Raw genomic sequence first — 19,088 nt, 5'->3', positions numbered from 1 at the left:
TGGTAGTACTCCAACGGATTTTTGTATTACCGCAACCAATGGACTGGTCGCAGGCCACATTTCGATCAACATTCAAAGGAACGATGGCGACGCCACTCGCGGTGCGGTTTTAGCACTCACTTAAGCCAACTTTTTTATCCCGTACCACAGAAAATGATGTTTATTCGTTTTGTATATATTCCATACGGTGTGACTCAGCGTTCCTTTTTGGAGTGAGCCGTGTGCGCCAGTACATGTTCTCCTCTGGTGACTTTGTCTCAGATGTCTTCATAAAGCAAGGACAGTTAAGTGATCGTGTCATTTTGGTAGGAGTAGAGAACGGCAAGTCTACTGTAAGTTCATGACTAATGTGGCTATGCTACTCATAATTTCCACAAATATGCCGTGTGGAAGAACCCCTCCCAGACTGCTGAACAAAATGGCTGTTTGTCTCATTTTTTAAATTTTGGAACTGAGGGAACGATAAGTCAGAGGGGATTGACAACAAGCAGCGCATTGTGATCCGGCCAAACCCTGGTGTCCATCAAAGAGTCTCTCAACAGATGTCTACAGCGAGCCACCTGGACAGCTCAGAACACCAACCTCCTCGAGATCTAAGACTTTTTTGCGGGTCCCGTTATCACAGACGGTTCCACCCAATTTTGTCTCGACTGGTTAAACTGGTCTCTTGTGTTTTTTTTTTTTTTTAATAACTCTGCAAGCGATGCTCCTGACTGACTTTTGTTAGGGAGTCCAAAATCCAGACTTTTCTTTTCACCAGGATATACGTTCTTGCAAAAAGTGGTAAGTTTTTGGGGTGTGCCTGGGCCCAGAAAATTGCATTTTTTGTTTTTTATCGTCCCTCACGGAGAATTCTTGAAATCTTCATCAAAAGCCCCCAAATAGGCACTTGGAACCAAAATGGCTGACTTTCAGTTCCATTTCCGTTGGGTCATTGCATCCTCCCGACACGGTTGGGGAACGAACCAAATGAAGTTGGCATCCCACAAACGTAGACAAAGATAAATTGGAAAAAATGTGTATTGACAGAAAAGCGGAGAACCGACAAAGTGCAAACAAAGGTTGCTGGCAAAAAAAAAACAGAAATAGGCCAAAGCATGACACCTCCCAAATAGGATAGCTTTCACGTCGGTGAGTGAAACTGATGTCAGGGACTGGATTGTTTTGTCTTTTTTTACATTTTGAGAATTTTCAGAATGATCAGACTTTGCAATGCTGTGCCAGATCCATTGGATTCAAACCAAAATGGCTGACTTCCTGTTCAAATCCAGGTGGGGGTCCCTGAGACTTTTCCCAGCATTCTGTTACGACATACAAGTAGCCCCGATGTCTTGTCAATTGGCCGAACTGTTTTTTTCAACATAATATTTGCAGCCCTTTTGATAATAATGCCCGCAGAAGAGAAGTTAAACAATAATGACAAGATTGAATAAAAGCAGCCAATTTTACCCTCAACTTGAGCACAGGGCTTATTATAAACGAAAAAAAAAAAAACCATGCCGTTTTCATTCGCCTATTAGATGACTATTGGGATAACTGGGGATTTATAGTAGGATCTTGCTGCTTATCAGATTCTCTTGGAACATAACTGAGTGGATCATCCGCCGGCGGTTGCCTAGCAGCCACCGCCACAACAAAGCGTTGCTTTGCTGCAAACGTTCGCATGAGTAATGGTTTTCAGTGAACAGAACACGGACACACACAAGCCAGTGTTATAAGCGCTTCCATATGGGACATTCGGAATCTTTTTTTTCTTCTTTTTTTTTGTGCGCACTTGATGAATAAAGAAACGTGTGTAACTGTAGAGCCCGTTTAGGATACGAGGGTTTACCTTTGCTGATCGTTGACTGCCGACGGAGGGGAGCGAACAGATGTGCAGATGTTGGCTTGGTGTCGCAACACGCCGTCCTCTCCGGAGAACGTCTGTTTTAGCAACGCACTGCTGTTGAGCTTTTGGTTTCTTGCATATGCTTTACACCGAGTGTCGTCCATCTGTCCAGAATCCCTGTTTACATTTGGGTTCGTTTTGCCGAATCCACAAAAAAAAAGAAAAAAAATTCAGCTTCATTCCAAAATGGCCGATTTCCTGTTCAACATTGTCCTGGAGACTTTGTCCGTCCTGTTGTGATTGACATGTCCACCCCTAAAAGGCATTCATTTATGAATGTGTTTTGCGCAATGAGTGCCAAAGTGCAAATGAACACTTGTAGTCGACGTCCTTTCAGGCAAACGCACACAAAGTGGTGTTCATCCATCCAAGAAAAATCATCTCGAAAGGAAACATGTCACTGTTTAGAAACAAGGTGCTCTCACAGTGCTGCCGTTGACAGCTGGCGAGCCTAAAGTAGGTGTACGGTCACTCTGGGGCCAACATAGCCCGGTGTAAATATGTCATTAATAATTAGCAGCTCATAAAAGGTTACGCCACCATTAGCATTTATGTTGATCCTATGCGCAATCATGCGTGCCACCGAGACTTAGTAGCAAATGTGCAACATGTACAGTAATCTGAAGCAGCCCCCCTACACTGTACTGTAAGCTGTCATTATAGAGCCATTAAAAAAAAATTTTAAAAAAGCTTTTTCTGCGCTTCAGCTATTTTTTTATTTTTTTTCGATTGTAGCCAAAGAATGTCATTCGCACCGCAGTGTAATTGCCAATGTATTGTGATGCGCATTCCGAAGTGTGCACATTTTTGGGGGGTGCGGGGGCTACTTTCTTTCTTAATGTGTGACTGCTTTTGAAACAGCAATTTCAATGACACAAGTTTGCACAACAAAAAACCAATTATAGACACTTCAGTTGACACAAAATTTGTGTACGAATTAGAATGTAATTGTTGAAGACAAAAGCCAACAGTTGTTTTAAATATATATATATATATATATATATATATATATAGGGAGAGAGAGAGAGAGAAAAAAAATGGGTGCTATCGGCTTCATCCTCAGGAGGGTCGAGGGCATGCGGTGGGCCTACCCCGGCGGCCCTCGGCCAGCAGGTGGCGCAAACCCTGCACGGATTGCAGAAAGTTGCCTTTATTTAGCAAAAGACAACATCAAAAGTTACCAAAGCTCATTGGGATACAAAAATAGAAAAGCCGAGGGTTGCGTCTGAGAGGGAGGGATCAAAGAAAAATGTTGACAATCGAAGCTTTTGTATGACTGTACGGCCGCTGCCTGTGGAAAGTTGGTGGAGATGACAAGCAAGGTAGAAAGAAATTTGTGACATCATCCGAGTGCCTTCAGATCCAGACCAAACAGGGCTGCAGTATGCGTCTGCTTTTCATTTAGTCCCCACTCCATCTCCTGACTCCCCCTTCTTCCTCTTTTGCCTTCAGAGAGAAGTGGGTGGGAGGAATCCAGTGAGGCGGCAGAATTCCAAGACTTTGGAAATTTGTCCCATCCCAGCCTTGAACTCGGCGCCACTGCTCCTTTGGGTCGAGACCGGGAGGGTGACTGCCTGCCTGCCTGCCTGCCCGTCCCGAAACCCACCCCCCCTCCTTACGGACCTTATCAAGAGGATAATGAGCACAACTCTGCTGGCTGTCATTGACGACTGATACGATTCTTTTCTTTGCTTTCTTCCACTTGAGCAGCAAGTAGAGTGTGGAGTGGCCGCCGCATCCTCTCAGGGTAAGCTTCCCGGCGTCTTTCTTCGCCGCCTACTTATCTTCGACCACGGCGCCAGGCTGCAGTCAGAACACGCGCGTGTCTCTTCATACATGGCCGTTTATATATCGCGCGCTGTCAGAATTTGTCAAGTTTAGCGGCGGGCAAAAGGTGAACTGCACTTCAAAGTTGGGGCACAATGTCATGTAAAAGTTGGCCTTGGACGCACGCTGCTCTGGTTTGCCGCAGCGGTGTAGGTGTGTCCAAACTTTCGGCTGGTACTGCACCGTTGTGTGCCTTCACCCTACTGGAGTGGATCGCCCTGCGTCGAATTGACGGCGTTCAACGGACAGAAATCCGATTGCAATTTCAAAATTCGGACTTTGTTCTCTAGTCTTTTTCTTCTTCTTCCAAAAAAAAAAGTATTATCTTATATTTTGGGGAAGAATTAAACATAAAATCTGGAAAAAAATGTGGAGGAATTCAGATGAAATGATGGCTTCTTTCATATTTCAAATAAAATGTGCATCTAACTCACATTTTGGATGATTAACATGTCGCATCTAACATTCTGATTTAAATTACTCGCGCGATCAAATTTAAAACTGTCTGTCAATCAAAATGAATTTGTATAAGTTATTGACCTGGACTGAAAGTGAAAATATAGTAATTTGCATTTTCAGTGAGGATGACAGACATCGTTTTTAAGAAAATGAAATACATTTCTTCATTTTAAATTCAGTTTCAAGTTGATTGGTCTTCAATTCGAAACGAGTCCTTTCAAATCTGATTTCTTTTTTTTTCTTCAATGCAACAATTCCAATGAAACAAATCAAATGATGTCATTCAATTTCAGTTTTTCAAAGCAATGATTCACGTTCAGTTTGACTGGCGAGATGAAGTTGCCCCGCGTTGTTGTTCCGGCTTTGGCATTCAACTCTGGAGATAAAGAAGGAGAAATTGCCTTTTGGAGACACATCCGGGCTGTGCCAAATCCTCGCACTTGCATAGCAGAGGAGTCTTTTTGGATGGGCGAGATCTTTCCACTGCAGCAGTAGCCCAAAACCACACCCTCCCCTCCTCTCTCTCTCTCTCTCCCTCGATGTCTCTCAACAAGTGAGCAAGAGAATGGAAAAGTGTGAAGCGCCTTTTTTTTTCTCTCTTTTCCACACAGCCAGCCAGATGAGTCGTGTTTAGAGGGGAAAGAAGAGGAGGGGAAGGAGGAGGATGAAGTAGAGGGAGGCGGACGAGGGGGTGGCTTGTGATGATATAGTGGGCCAGTGGTGCTTGCAGAACCAGGTGTTATCTGTCCAACTTGAAGGCTACGGCAACTTTGCGACCGATGGAGTCGATCGCAGGGCCCAAAACAAAAAGCGTGGATCCTGTTGAAAGGGTATATTTTTGAAGGGGTCCGAACAACCAAACTCACTCAATATCGCCACTGGAAAGGCAGAAAAATTTCACCCCCCCTAAACCCAGTGTAACGGATGGAATTTAGTGGACAGATGTATCATAATCGGACCCACAAAAAAATCTGAGGCACTCGTGTCTAAAACCAACTCACTCAAAATGTTCACACAAGTCAGGAACTATGTTTGTACTGCATTTCATTCTAAAAACAGAAAAAGTGATTAGGCCTACTCACAATGTCGTTGAGGGCAGTATATGACCCTGCACGAGCGCAGTCTGCCATCTAGTGGGGAATGGTGATATTACAACTTCAAAGGGTACACTGGCACCCCACTATTTGCGGAGGTTAGGGACTCTGGATTGGCCCGCGACAATTTAAAATCCACATAAAATTGACGGGCCATTGAAATGCATTAGATTTATTTTTTTTGGGGGGGGGGGGGGGTAAACCCAAGATATCCTTCAAAAAATTTGAACTAAAAAATGACAATCGGGGTATTCTGTATATTGAGTTTGGATTCTAACATTTTACGTCTGTTCTGTTTGGTTTCATTATGGAATAGTTTTCAAACCGATTACTTTATTTTGTCTTCAAGTGAACTACAAAACCCTTCCCCCCCTGATTACGGTTTATTATTGTTTATTTGACAACAAAATATCACACGACAGCGATTGGCTGTACTGGCGAACATTTTTGATTCAGTTACTGGTTTGGTGGCTCCAAAGGATGACACGGTTATAAAAAAAATCCCCTCCGATAATTAGGCTTACGTCAGATGGAGATGGAGAGAGCTGGAGAAAGAGGGACACTTTGCTGCGTTCGCATAATTTAGTGGCAGTCATCTCTTGGAGGCTCGTATTGTTGCTGGCAGAGGAACTCTTAACAATGGACTTGAAGAAATACACCGTAAATCAACATGTTTTACGGCTATTCCACTCTCTCATGCGCACTCACTTTATTTTTTTTTCTTTCCATGATGCGGCGCAGATGCTTGGAAACTTGGAACGTTCTGAAAGGTTCTCTATTTTTTATAGCCGCAGCCATCTGTAATTGGGATGGGTGTAAATCAACGGCGAGCGTCTCCAGTGTTACTTTTCGGTTTGGCGCAAAGGCGACATGAAACTGATGTCACATTTTCAACGTCTTCTTCGGCGGTGATCGTCGTCATTGTTACCGTCCCGCTCCGAGGTGGCGAGCGGATCCGGCAGGCCGGTCTGAAACGGGCGCTGTAATCCAGCCAGTGCACATCTGCTCCGTGTCAGACGGATTAACACGAAGCAGCTGCCTCGAAACTGCCCGCTGAGTTTGTAACTTTATGATGGAGCCTCATCTCCTATGCAAGTCACATCCTCCCCGCTGGCAGGCTGTCCTGAAGTCTGGAATTGATTCGTGCCCTCGCATTTTGCCAGGAGGTGGCAGTGTGGAGTCACACTTGGACTTTCTATCATGGAAGTGGCTGCTTAGTTGCATCTCGGGATCTTTTACTGTACTTATTTTTGGGGGAAGTCGCCAGAAGTTGAAGGCAGGCAATCGTCAGATGATGTGTCAAGGTACACATTTTTATCCGCTGATGTCGTTATTTAACGATGGCAAGTCCTGAGTCTGGCCAGCATGGTGACCTTGTGTTGTTTAGCACGTCTGCCTGCAGACTTTCTGGATTTGAATCTGTGCAATTTTTGACATGAGATTTTTGTAAGTCCCGATAAGAGGAACATGTCTACCCACTTTTTCGGTCCCTCAGAGAAACTGGCGTTCTAAGATCATTTTTTTCTGACTTTCCTCTGTGTGAGGAACTTCACCCCAAAATTGTCTGCTTCCTGTTCCATTTCAGGCTCTAGTCCATAACGCTTTTTGCGCATCCTATTATAAAAGACATGTCCACCAAATTTGGTGTTGATCAGTAAAATGTATCGGGGGGCTCGACAGAGTGAGCTCTGCCTTATCTGCGTTGGGGGGGAGTGCCAGGAAGGAAAAGCGTTTACTTTTAATGAATGGAATGAATCACTGGGTGTGTCAAAACGCGATCAAGTTAGTCTCAGCAATTGTCGACAACTATTTCTCCCTTAATAGGCCAGTGCTAAGGCTCCCACGAAATTGCGTGAAGTGCGAGGACCTGTTCATTTTTGGAAAGTTCAACAAAAATTAGCTCGCAGCAGCATTTTTCACCTGTCAACATGAAACTGAATCGACATGTCTATCACAACAGGAAGTGTTTAAAAAAACAGTCTCAATGACCCATATCTGAAATCGAAGAAGTCGGCCATTTTGTTGGACAAGCCCAACCATTTTGCGCAAATTCTGGCTTTGCTTCCAGGGCCCGTTCATCACCATTCCAAGCTTTAATAACATTTAGTTTCAATGAAGTGTGACGTTACGTGTGCAGTCTGCTCTGTTGGGTTTGTGTGAGCGCGTGTGGTCCGTTGCAATCCCACCATAACGCTCAGTTTGGAAGGGTTGCAGCCCAGAGAAAATTGCTTATTGGCCCGCTTAGACATAGGAAATGTGTTCTCGTCGGCGTGTTACATAACCGGCAGCAGATGACTTATGCCATGTCCACACACAAACACAAAGCGGTATTTTTGCTAACGTGTATTTTTCTGGGACAGCCGTAGAAGAGTGGTCACAGAGAGAGAGCGTTCCAGTGTGTGTGGTTTGACTTTCTTTGTGCAGAGTGCGCATGTTCTCCACGTGCCGGCACGGGTCACTATTTTTACAACAAAATGAAATAAAATGCACGGAATGTTAACTCTAAAGTGTCCTTTGGCGTGTTTGTGGATGTCAACAGTCAGCATTTGCATCAGCCTTCCAAAACACATCACTCATTCTCTGTACGGTGCCATTTCCACACACGGTGGTAATTTGCTTGTGGAAAAAAAAAAAAGGTCTTAGGTCTTTGGGGGTTATGGCGCCACCTGCTGTTTTCAGATGTATTTGCCAGTCAGCAAATGTGATTTCATGTGGACTCACGGCCCTTTGCTTGGACAAAATTGGCCATATTAAAGGCTAATTAGCTCAAGCTAACCCACAGCCCTAACGTGCACAAGCGCGATAGAGAAGGGATGGATATTTTTAAAAAATTGTTAAATGATCACTTTACTTACTAAGTAGCACCCCTGGTAAGTATAAAAATCGAAATAAAAGATTCACTGACCAACATAATTTTGGGTGATCATATCCATCATAACAGAATGCACCCAAGCTGGAAATTGAACAGGGGGTCGGCCAACTCCAACTAGGGAATTTGGCCAAATGAGCCCACCGTACAAGCATTGGAAATGGGTGTCGAGTTTGATGATCAATTTCAAAGATTTGCCAATCAAAAAGGGGTACGATAGTCTCTTCGTTGCTGCTTGCATCTTTAATTTGTGCTTGTGTAAGACAAATTTCACATTTGGGTTTGATCTGTGGAGAGACTAACTTCATCTCATCTTTGTTTCTATCTTTTCTTGTAAAGATGACAAGGCACCGGTTGATACCGCTCTGCGCCCTCATGGGGGTCCTGCTCGCAGGATTTCTTCCAAAACTCGATGCGCAGGATGGTAAGTTGAAGTGCAATAAGAACAGTTGACTTTTACAGGTGATTAGGTCCTCGTGAAATTTCTCACTTTCACTTAGCTATTTGACATTTAGTCGGCTTCATCATTAGTCGACCCACAAAAAAGTATCAAGAAGCCAGACGGATGATAAAGATACAGGAGGTCCGCCATTTTGCTTTGAAACAGCCACTTCAGGCTGATTTTAGCCATTTCCAGAGAGAACTTTTTTGTACAGTGCGATACAAGCGTAGGGGGAGATTCAAATTTGCTATGGTGCAGTACAACACCAAAGCGCAAAAGCGAGTTCCACCTCAAGAGCTGCCCGACAACATAGGGAGTCCGGACACACGTCAAGGCTAAGTCGTATCAGAGCGGGAGCTCCCAAACCGGCCTGAGCTTGGACTTCCTGATCCGCGACCATACCAACACCGCTTCCGCTCGTGAAGGAGCGGCACGGGTGCCGGTGGCGCTAATGGAAGGCCGCTCGAAGGATGACATGGCCAGGCCTGGCGCAAGTGCTGCGGATGGCCGGCGTGGAGGTGTTTGCAGTCGGGGTTCAGGACGCCGTGGACTGGGCGATCAGGGAGATGGCTAGCCAACCTCATCAAAATCATGTGTTCATCGTATTCTTTTCTGGTCTTGCGGAATTTGAGAGTCAAGATTTAGTGGTGGGGGTTTGACGCGATGCCACAGTCGGGGGGCGATGCCAAAGGAAGCCCCCGGGGATAGAGGAGGGACAGGTAATGAAATGGGACGGCCATCCGCTACCATACTAATGTGTCCGCATGTGCCGGATGGTCTCCGTTGCACATGTGGCTGACTTTTTATCATTAACACAATCAGATCCCCACAGTAACCTTCCATTATCCACAAAATTAACATCACTTATGTTCACATATGTCTCATAATACCACAACAGTACATCTCGTATCACAACTACCACACCAATCAGTGACCTTTTAACAATTGCTAACCACTCACCATCACTTGCTTATGTATGTGTCTTGTAAATGTTTGACAAGGTCTATAATGTGTGTGTTTTTTTGTTTTTTTTTTGGTTAAAAAAAAAAAGTGTAATGTGTATCTGAGGCAGTGATGAACCCGCCTGGTTTCCATCCTTACACTGCTGAACAAGTACTGAAAACAAGTCAGTTGGGCCCTGAGCGTGACACGTGGTCACTTTTGAAGAGCTGCGACACAGTCCAGATATGGACGCAAATTCAGTCAGTTCTGATTTCAAAACACTAACGGATGCGGCACAAGAAATGACAATTGATGATAAAGTGAATCAGCCCCAAAGTTGAAAAGTGGATACTTTTGGCAATGTTATCGAATATAGCAGTTTGGGGCCAGATTGAATAAGTGCAACGTTCTGCACGCAAAAGGATGAGCCAGCGGGTCATTACTGGTCATTTTATCTAAGGTCCGTAACACGAGCCTGCATGGGTGGCTGACACCATGGAGTTTGTGCAAGAACCACCAACAAAGGCATCACATTTTCCCTAATTGGTTCAAGGGAACGTCATGTACAGTAGGGGTGCCCCTATCCGGACTGTTTTTGAGGTCCCCTTCCTCCACCACACCTGATTCAAATGATAAGGATCATGATCATGCTTCTGCAGAGCTTGTTGATCATTTGAATGAGGTGTGCTGGAGGTGGAAGACATCCAAAACAGGAAAGGAAAAGAGGCCTTGAGGACAAGACTTGGGCACTCCTGCTGTTCAATATGGTCGTTTTTTTGCCTACTATTGTCCTCAGACAAAAGGTAGAAAAGTATTTTTCGCCACTCTATTGATTTTCACATCCTGGTTATGTATACTCTCCTCCAAAGGAATCGGGACAGAGAAGCCAAGTTCTTTATTTATGACTAGGCTTGGATTTGACCTCAAAAGATGAATGTGACACCAGAGCAACATTACATTTACAATCGAGCCTTGGTTTTTGTATGCCTGAGTTTCCGTGCGATTTGGTTTTAAATTTTTTTTCCCCTATCTAAATTTGCTCTGTGTTTTTCTTATCTAAATTTGCTCTGTGTTTTTCTCAATTCATTTCTTATTCATCTTTTGGTGTCAAAGCCAAGTGTCTGCAGTCCGCGACAACGATAGAACAAACGCCCTTATTGTCGCAATATTTTTGGAGGCGGGTTATTGTTCTTTTCTATTCGATCGTAGCTTGGAATTGTGGAAAATTGTCACTGAAGTTATTGGTAGTTTACTTTTGACGCTCATAAAGCGACGAGACGTGCAAAAGTGATCAAGCTCGCAAGCCACATGTTCCATCATTGTGAAACCAAGTACCTCATTCTCATCCGCCCTTCGTAGTCATCAAGTAAAGGCAGAGAACAATTGGAATGACTCGGGCAAACTTCCTTGGTTCAGCCGACATGCAGCATGATGTTTTTGCAATTTGTTCACACTGAATGTGACTTGCCACCCAAGATCCTTTCCCACCTTTTCACCGTTAACCCTTTCACAAGTTCCATTTTGTTTTTTTTCTCCCTCTTTCTGTCTCTCTCCCTCTCTCTCAAAGCGCAAGATTCCGCAGACCTTGTTCTCTTAATTGATGGATCGCAGAACGTTGGAGCAGCAAACTTTCCATATGTTCGTGATTTGGCATTGAGAATCGTTGAGCCCCTCAATGTGGGCAGGGAGGCTGTTCGGGTGGCCTTAGCCCTGTACCACGACAACCCAGAGATTAAGTTTTATCTCAGTAGCTATGGGAGCAAAGCATCCGTCCTGGAGGCTGTGAAGGAACTTACATACTCAGGGGGTCCCCAAGCGAACCTGGGCCTGGCCTTGGAGGAAGTAGCCCAAAGCCTTTTGAGCCAATCGGCAGGGGGCAGGGCAGAGGAGGGTGTAACCCAGATGGTGGTTGTGATCAGCGCTGGGCCATCCACTGATGATACCGGTGCTGGCGACCGGGCCCTTAGGAGGGCCGGAGTTATCACGTTTGGCGTGGTCATCGGTGACACCGCCACTGCAGATCTGGAAGCAATCGCTACCGATAGGTCGTTTGTCCTGTCGGCCCCTGATTTCACAGCAGTGGGGAACGCGGGTGACCAGCTGTCGCCGTTGGTTCAGGGTGTGGTCCAGCGCACCATTATAGTACAGAATGAGTTCACAGAAGGTAGGTCACTTTTCTATAACTGTGGTCATGCGTGGCGTCCAATGGTCCTTTAACGTGCGCTAGATACCATCACGCGCTTTGCCGTTTTTTTTCTTGTCAAAGAGTAGATTTCAAAATGTAATGACAATCACGGTATTTTAGCATAACAAATATCATCTGTGTTGTAGACGTTTGACACGCACGTGTTTTTTAGCATGACAGAGACAGTTTGGCAATTACCGTTGCTGTTCATTTGGGGCAACCGAGGAAAAACCTTCCAGTAGGTGGTGGTCAAAATTCTATTTTTGATGCTCCATCCTAATGATTATCATTGCTGTTAATTGGCTAGAATACAGCATGTGTATGAAAAGCTAACTTCGGTGTGAGGTGTTGCATTCCATTTCCAAATAGTAAAACATCGAGAGTTCACATTAAAGTGCTCCGCCATGCCAGATAGTTTATTCTTGCTTTTATGACTGGTGGTGTCAAAAATTTATGAATCCAGAAATACTAAGTGCCTTAATGCTTCATGTTTGCCGAAAATGATATACGTACAGCGTACGTATAGATCAGGGGTTCTTAAACCTTGTTAGAGGTATCGAACCCAACCAGTTCATATGCACATTCATCAAACCCTTCATTAGTGAAAAACAAAAATGGCTTTTTAGAAAAAACGCTAAAGTGGAATTATTGCTATTACTCCTAAAACTGAAAGAGTCTTTCTCAAAATATATTGCTTTAAAGCACTTCATGACGGTGGGTGCTGTCTTTTCATTTTTTTATGGCCGGTGATAGAATACATTTGTTGAGATCAAGAGAGAATCCAGCATCACAAAGTGCTTTTAACGTGGATGCTGACCCCCAAAAAAAAGTTTTGGTAATTAGCAATGGTCATTTTCATACATTTCCTAAATGAACCCAAGAAGTTAATGATTTTAGTGGGGAATTCGCAATGTGACGTGCTAGCATTAGTAGATGAAGTGATGAATTTTGAGCTTCTTTTTAATCCTTTGCTCTCTCTTCTTCAGTCTTGGACATTGGAAAAAGAGACATCATTTTCCTCCTTGACAGCACAATGGGCGCCACCGTTATCAACTCCGTGCGCGAGTTCATCCGGAGGTTCGTTGAGACCATGCCCATCGGCCCGGACAGCGTGCAAGTGGGTGTGGCTCAGTTCAGCAACGTCCCCCGACTGGAGATAGACCTCAATTCCTATGGAACCAGGGAAGAACTCATGGCCGCTTTGGGTCGGATCAAACCCAGACAGGGCCAGGCAGTCAACATCGGAGCAGCCTTGGACTTTGTGAGGACAGACATGCTGCGGCCCGACAAGGGCAGTCGCCTTCAACAAGGCGTCCCGCAGCTTTTACTCTTAATGACAACTAAAAAGTCCACAGACGACGTGACTGGGCCGGCCAGGGCTCTGCAGCAAATGGGCGTACTCACTTTGGCCGCTGGTTCCAAGGTGGCTGATGAGCTAGAGCTGAATCAGATTGCCTTTGACAAAAGCGTCGTGTTCAAGATGAAGGACTTCCGTATGCTACTTCGCAGCCCAAAGTTGATCATCAACGCACTTTCCACTCTCGCTGGCATCGTGGTGACTGAAGTGCCCACTGAGCCAGGTAACGTGTTGTCGCCCCAAAACATCCATCCATTTTCATCCATTTTCAAGAGCACCATTAGAATCGCAGGCAAGCTGCGGCCAATCCTAACGGATTTTGGGCGAGTAAAGGCGCACATCTAGATAAAACGATTTGCCCACGGCGACACCCATGGACAATTTACAGACTTCATTTAACCTAAGATGACTTTTGACGAACGATGTAGTGTACACCCTTAACTGGTTGTCAAACAGCCAGTCACATTTTCATTCACACCAATTCACAATTTAGACTCTTCGCTGTACCCAACATGTACGCAATGGGAATGTGGGAGGAAGCCGCAGTAACTGGAGAAAACGCACACAAGCACAGAGAGAACATGCAAACTCCAAACAGGAGGGCCACAGTCATGACTCAAACCCAGCACCTTAGATCTAACCCAGAAGCTTAGAACTGTGATGAGGACATGCCAACAAATCAGGCAAAGTGCGCGGCACACACATTTCAAGTGTACAAGTGATCCATTTTAAAGGTGAAGACAAAGTTGCAATCCCCCCTAAAAATACACAGCGTGTGACTTCAGAGAACATGGTTTGAATATGCGTGTTAATGATTTTTTTTTCTTATTTTTTTGTTTTCCTCAGTGGTGGAGATAACAACGGTGCAGACCCAAAGAGTGGTCAGAGACATTGTTTTCCTCGTGGATGGCTCCAACTACATTGGCAGCAATAACTTTCCATATGTGCGAGACTTCATGATTAACGTGGTCAATCAACTGGAAGTGAACCCAGAGAGAGTCCAAATTGGCCTCATGCAGTTTGCCGAGCAGCCCAAAATTGAGTTTTATCTCAACACCGCACGCGACAGGCAAGATGTTGTGGACCGGATCTCGCAAATGAGATTGATGGGAGGCTCCTTTTTGAACACGGGTGCCGCCATGGAATACGCTCTACGCAACATGTTCAGCGTGGCAGCGGGCTCTCGCCAGAGGCAAGGAGTCCAGCAGGTGCTGGTTCTCATCACAGGTGGTCCGGCCCAGGATGAAATGAAGAATGTTGCTGATAAGCTGGCTCTTGGAGGTGTTCTGACCTTTGCGGTCAGTTCCGGGCAAGCAGACCAGACCGTGCTGCAATCAGTGGCCTTTGTACCAGACTTGGCTTACCATGAGCCAAGTTTCTCTTATTTGCCAGCCGTAGCTGAACAAATCATGACAAAGTTAATCACGGTGGTTGGTGATACGAATCTGGAAACAGTCACTGAAGAACCTGGTGAGTTTTCTGTGTCTGTCGCACTTGTTAAAATGCACTTTGCAAACACAATGAAAACATATTTTAAAAAATTATAATCATAACATGAATATCAAATATCTATGCATACTAGATACTGTGTGTAATAATATTGGAATAAATGTATTGTGGAATTTAAACCTAATAATACACCTTCCACATGCTGTGATCACATAAAAGTGTAGTCAAACACTCTCCACATATATTGTGCATGTATTTTAACGCAAAAAAAAAAAATGTGACCACAAATGAAAGTTAATATTGTAGCATAGCAGGTGCTCATTTCAACGTAAAAAGATAACTTGCAGATTTTAACAATAGAATGACAAAGTCGGTGTTAAAGACAGACCGCAGTAGGTGAAGAATGTACATGGCGTATTATTGCTGTAAACGATTTCTTTGGTAAAAGTCCATAAAATGTTATTTTTATGACTTTTTTTCCACAGCGGTTATCGGCTCTGAAAGGGATGTCGCCTTCCTTATTGATGGTACCGACTCCGTTCGGCCAGACTTTACATACGTCCGGGATTTTATCCTCAAAGTCATTGAACCACTTGACATCGGGACTGACAAAGTGCGAGTTGCGGTGGTTCAGCACAGCGAGAGGCCAACACCCACTTTCTACCTGAACACCTATCAGACCAAAGACGAGGTTGTGAGAGCCGTCAGTCAAATGACACTGGCCGGAGGACGCAGTCTCAACACGGGCTCAGCTCTGAAGTTCATGCGGGACACGATCTTGTCCGAGAGATATGGCAGCCGCAGGACACGAAGTGTTCCGCAGTTTTTGATCGTTCTGACCGGAAGTAGATCCACGGACAATGTGAAAGAGCCTGCTGGCGCGCTGAAGACCGAAGGCGTTGTGCCATTTGGTGTCGGGGTCAAGGATGCGGACCGAAAGCAGATCGAGGAGATTTCGCACAACCCTTCCTTTGCCTTCAAGGTGAAGGAATTTAGTGAGCTCGACACCGTGCCTCAACAACTCAATACCTATGTGAGCCTTCCGCCAACCCAGCTAGAGATCATCCTCCGGGAAGGTAAGAAAAAAATTATTTCTGCTGTTTGCTCAAGGGTTTCCTAAATATCTGCATACCTGTATATGTTTTCCATTTATAGTACAAGGTCATGCTGTAAAAAGAGATATTGTGTTCCTACTGGATGGCTCTGAAAACACCAGAAATGGGTTTTCAGACATAAAACTCTTCCTTAAGAACATAGTGGAGAGTCTCAAAGTCGGTGAAAACCAAGACAGGGTGTCTGTGGTTCAGTTTGCTGATAAGCCCAAGGTCGACTTTTATCTGAAGTCCCACACGTCAGAGAGTGACGTTATGAAGGCCATTGAGAATTTAAGGCATGGTGGCGGTGGAAGACGCCTTAATGTTGGAGCGGCACTGCAGTTTGTGAGACAAAGCGTCTTCACTTCCTCCTCCGGCAGCAGGGGGTTGGAAGGCGTGCCGCAGATTTTGATTCTTCTAGCTACAAAGCCATCCACCGATGACGTGAGGAGCCCAGCTCTTGTTCTTAAAGACCACAAAATTGTGTCTGTGGGGGTTGGAGTGGGCAGCGTCAATTTTTCAGACTTGGAAATGGTTGCCTTTGAACCTGGTTTCATTTACAAGGTTGTCCGTTTTTCCGAGTTGCCCTCAATCCGATCTAACCTCATTGCGGCACTGAACTTAATAAAAGATGCCACTGAGTCAACATCTGATTTAACAGGTAAGACCCCAATCCTAACGATCACCTTCATGAATTCCAATGATTCGGCAAAATTGTCTTGATACGTGTTTTGCATGAAGGTTTGATATGCTGTTTTCTGTGTCTTAGCCTTAGGGGAGCCAACCGTAGTGCTCTTTTTCCACGCCGCGATTCCTTCTGTACTTTGACATACTCGGGGCCTCTCTTTCATTCTCTGTGCATTCATAGACTGTGAACGGTCTTTCTGTATGTATTTACACACTTGACACAGGCCGCACTAAGAGGGACATAGTGTTCCTTCTCGATGGTTCAGACGGCTCGAGAAACGGACTGCCAGCAATTCGGGAGTTCATCAGAAGAACGGTAGATCAGCTGGACATTGATGATGATAAGGTCCGGGTGGCCGTCCTTCAGTATAGTGACGACACCAGAGTTTACTTTAACTTGACGGCCCATGGGTCCAAACGAGCCATCATCTATGCTGTTAGAAGCCTTCGGCATAAAGGAGGGAGGCCGAGGAACACTGGAGCCGCACTCGACTATGTTCGGGATTACATTTTCAACCCTGCTTCTGGAAGCAGAGTTGTACAGGGAGTCCCTCAGATTCTTTTTTTATTGACCGGAGGCAAATCCAATGATGAAATTTCAGGAGCTGCAGCTGACCTCCATCAACTTGGTGTTGTATCTTTTGCTATTGGAATGAAAAACGCAAAACAAGAGGAGCTAGAAGAAATTGCCTCCTCTTCTGCTTATGTTTTTAATCTACCTGTCTTTGGTGAACTTTTGTCTGTCCAACAAGACATAGTGTCTTTTGTTCAGGTCGGAAAAGCACTTGAATCTTCTGTAGGTAAGAACTGCCTCTGGTTTTGTTTGGTTTTGAGACTTTGGTCCTTTTTTGGAATGAAACTGCATCAACATCTGGAACGTCTGTCCATCAGTTCCATATCGCAAAAGTTTCTCCTCTTGTTCAGAGAAACTTGGTTACCATTTTTCTTTTATGGCTCACCTACTTTCCTCTCTGAAGAGCCTTCTCTTGACATATTCCCCATCGTCTCTGTTTCTAAAGCTCTTCCTTGAGCCAATGATTATTCCATCATTGACATGGAACATAGATTCGATGGAAGTCTTCTCTTGCATTGTCCATCAAGTTTTTTCTGTTCACACAGAAAAACCCTTGCCTTTCTGATTTTCAAGTGTATCGCTTGTCTTTCTTGAACGATTTATCTATACAAGGAATACTACAACAACCATGTAAATTATGTCATTTTAAGTGTTTTTGATACTAAACAAGGTTTCACCCTTTTTTTCCCTAGTGCAACAAGACTCCCCACAAAGAGATATTGTGTTTCTGGTGGACGGTTCAGATGAAACTTTGAGTGGATTTCCGTACGTTAAAAGTTTCATTAAACAAGTGGTTGAAACACTCAATGTCGGTGAGAATGGGGACCAGATCTCTGTGGTCCAGTATAGCAGCGACCCACAGATGCACTTCAGTTTCAACACTTACAGTGATTTACAAGATATTCTTATGACTGTTGAGCAGTTGAAACACAAAGGTGGTGGGCCTCGTAACACTGGGGCGGCTCTTGAATATGTGAGAACCAACACCTTCGCAGAGTCCTCTGGGAGTCGGCACAAAGAAGGTGTGCCTCAGATATTGATTCTGTTGAGCGGGGGTGCATCTCAAGATGAGGTCAAGAGCATTGCTGCCGCTCTTAAACAGGACCAAGTTGTCGCCTTCTGCGTTGGAACCAAAAATTCTGATCTACTCGAGCTACAAACCATTGCGCATGTACCATCCTACGCCTTTGCTCTGCGACAGTTTGAGGATATTGGAAGAATCTATCAGCAGATAGTTTCCTTTGTGAAAAGGGTGCCTCGACAGACCGGGTCAAAGCCTCGGACTGTATTCGGTAAGCTAATTACCGACCTCGCTACATTACCAAGGCAAACTGTATCTTTGTTTTTCTGTTGCCAGCCATGCATCCACTCAGCTAGCTAGCTGGCTACTTAGCTACCTTCCTGCCTGTAGCTTTGTTTTCTGTTGAGCCAAAAGACACTCTTTGTACTCACCTACAGCCTACCTACCTACTTATCTACCTATCTAATTGTATATTTGTTTTATGTTGCCTTTGTGGTTCCAGATTCCATGAGACGGGACATTGTATTTTTACTTGACGGATCCGATAAGTCTGAACCAAGATTCCAAGACATTAAGGACTTTGTGTTAGGCATAGTAGCAGAGCTTCACATCCATGCAAACAATGACCAGGTGGCTGTGGTTCAGTACAGCAACACGGCACAGATTCACTTTGACTTGGGGCGTTTTTCCTCAGCAGACGTTGTTGTTGACACAATAAGAGATCTGAGTCACAAAGGTGGTTCGCCGAGCAATATTGGCGCAGCCCTCCAGTATTTGAGGGAGCATGTCTTTACCCCTGATGCAGGGAGCAGATTCCCACAGGGTGTTCCACAAATCCTTTTTGTGCTGAGCAATGAACGGTCGGCTGATGACATAAGAGTGCCTGTCAGAATGCTGAAAGAGATTGGCGTAATCATAGTTGCCATTGGAACAGCAAATGCCGATACCCTAGAACTTCAGACAATGTCTCATGATGCGAAATATGCACTTTCTGTAAGCAATTACAAGGAACTCCATTCTGCTAAGGAAAGTGTTCTGTCACTACTTAAAGAGGCTGACCACCATTTAGAGCAATCAGCCCCAGTGGAGAGTTTTGGTAAGCTGTTCTGTGTGGAATTGTTACTACATTGATGAGATACCGATTGGTTCAAAAGGACTATTCAAGATGAGAAAATATTTTCTTGTCAGTGATTCGTTATG

At 44.7% G+C, this 19,088-nt stretch overlaps 2 protein-coding genes across 5 annotated transcripts in view; one reads left to right on the top strand and one right to left on the bottom strand.

Moving 5' to 3' along the window:
• mlphb (melanophilin b) overlaps positions 1 to 19,088 on the bottom strand; it is a 90,048-nt gene that overhangs the window by 26,674 nt on the left and 44,286 nt on the right. For 3 of the 4 annotated variants that reach the window (XM_086123997.1, XM_086123999.1, XM_086123996.1), the window contains one exon: positions 1,832 to 2,005. The exons of the other annotated variant lie outside the window; for it this stretch is intronic. The gene's annotated coding sequence lies outside the window, so the exon portion shown is untranslated. The remainder of the gene's footprint in view (positions 1 to 1,831; positions 2,006 to 19,088) is intronic. 4 annotated transcript variants of the gene reach the window in all.
• col6a3 (collagen, type VI, alpha 3) overlaps positions 3,434 to 19,088 on the top strand; it is a 55,860-nt gene continuing 40,205 nt past the window's right edge. The window contains exons 1-10 of the mRNA XM_086124005.1: positions 3,434 to 3,635; positions 8,477 to 8,561; positions 11,089 to 11,685; positions 12,693 to 13,286; positions 13,910 to 14,533; positions 14,998 to 15,588; positions 15,668 to 16,267; positions 16,518 to 17,093; positions 17,560 to 18,159; positions 18,391 to 18,984. Of these exons, the coding sequence (XP_085980131.1) occupies positions 8,477 to 8,561; positions 11,089 to 11,685; positions 12,693 to 13,286; positions 13,910 to 14,533; positions 14,998 to 15,588; positions 15,668 to 16,267; positions 16,518 to 17,093; positions 17,560 to 18,159; positions 18,391 to 18,984 (4,861 nt within the window). The 5' untranslated portion in view covers positions 3,434 to 3,635. The remainder of the gene's footprint in view (positions 3,636 to 8,476; positions 8,562 to 11,088; positions 11,686 to 12,692; positions 13,287 to 13,909; positions 14,534 to 14,997; positions 15,589 to 15,667; positions 16,268 to 16,517; positions 17,094 to 17,559; positions 18,160 to 18,390; positions 18,985 to 19,088) is intronic.

The sequence above is a fragment of the Hippocampus guttulatus genome, chromosome 11 (assembly GCF_054856545.1).
Source record: "Hippocampus guttulatus isolate MCC_2025c chromosome 11, RoL_Hgut_1.0, whole genome shotgun sequence".
Taxonomy (NCBI): domain Eukaryota; kingdom Metazoa; phylum Chordata; class Actinopteri; order Syngnathiformes; family Syngnathidae; genus Hippocampus; species Hippocampus guttulatus.
This window is presented reverse-complemented; position numbering and strand designations above follow the sequence as displayed.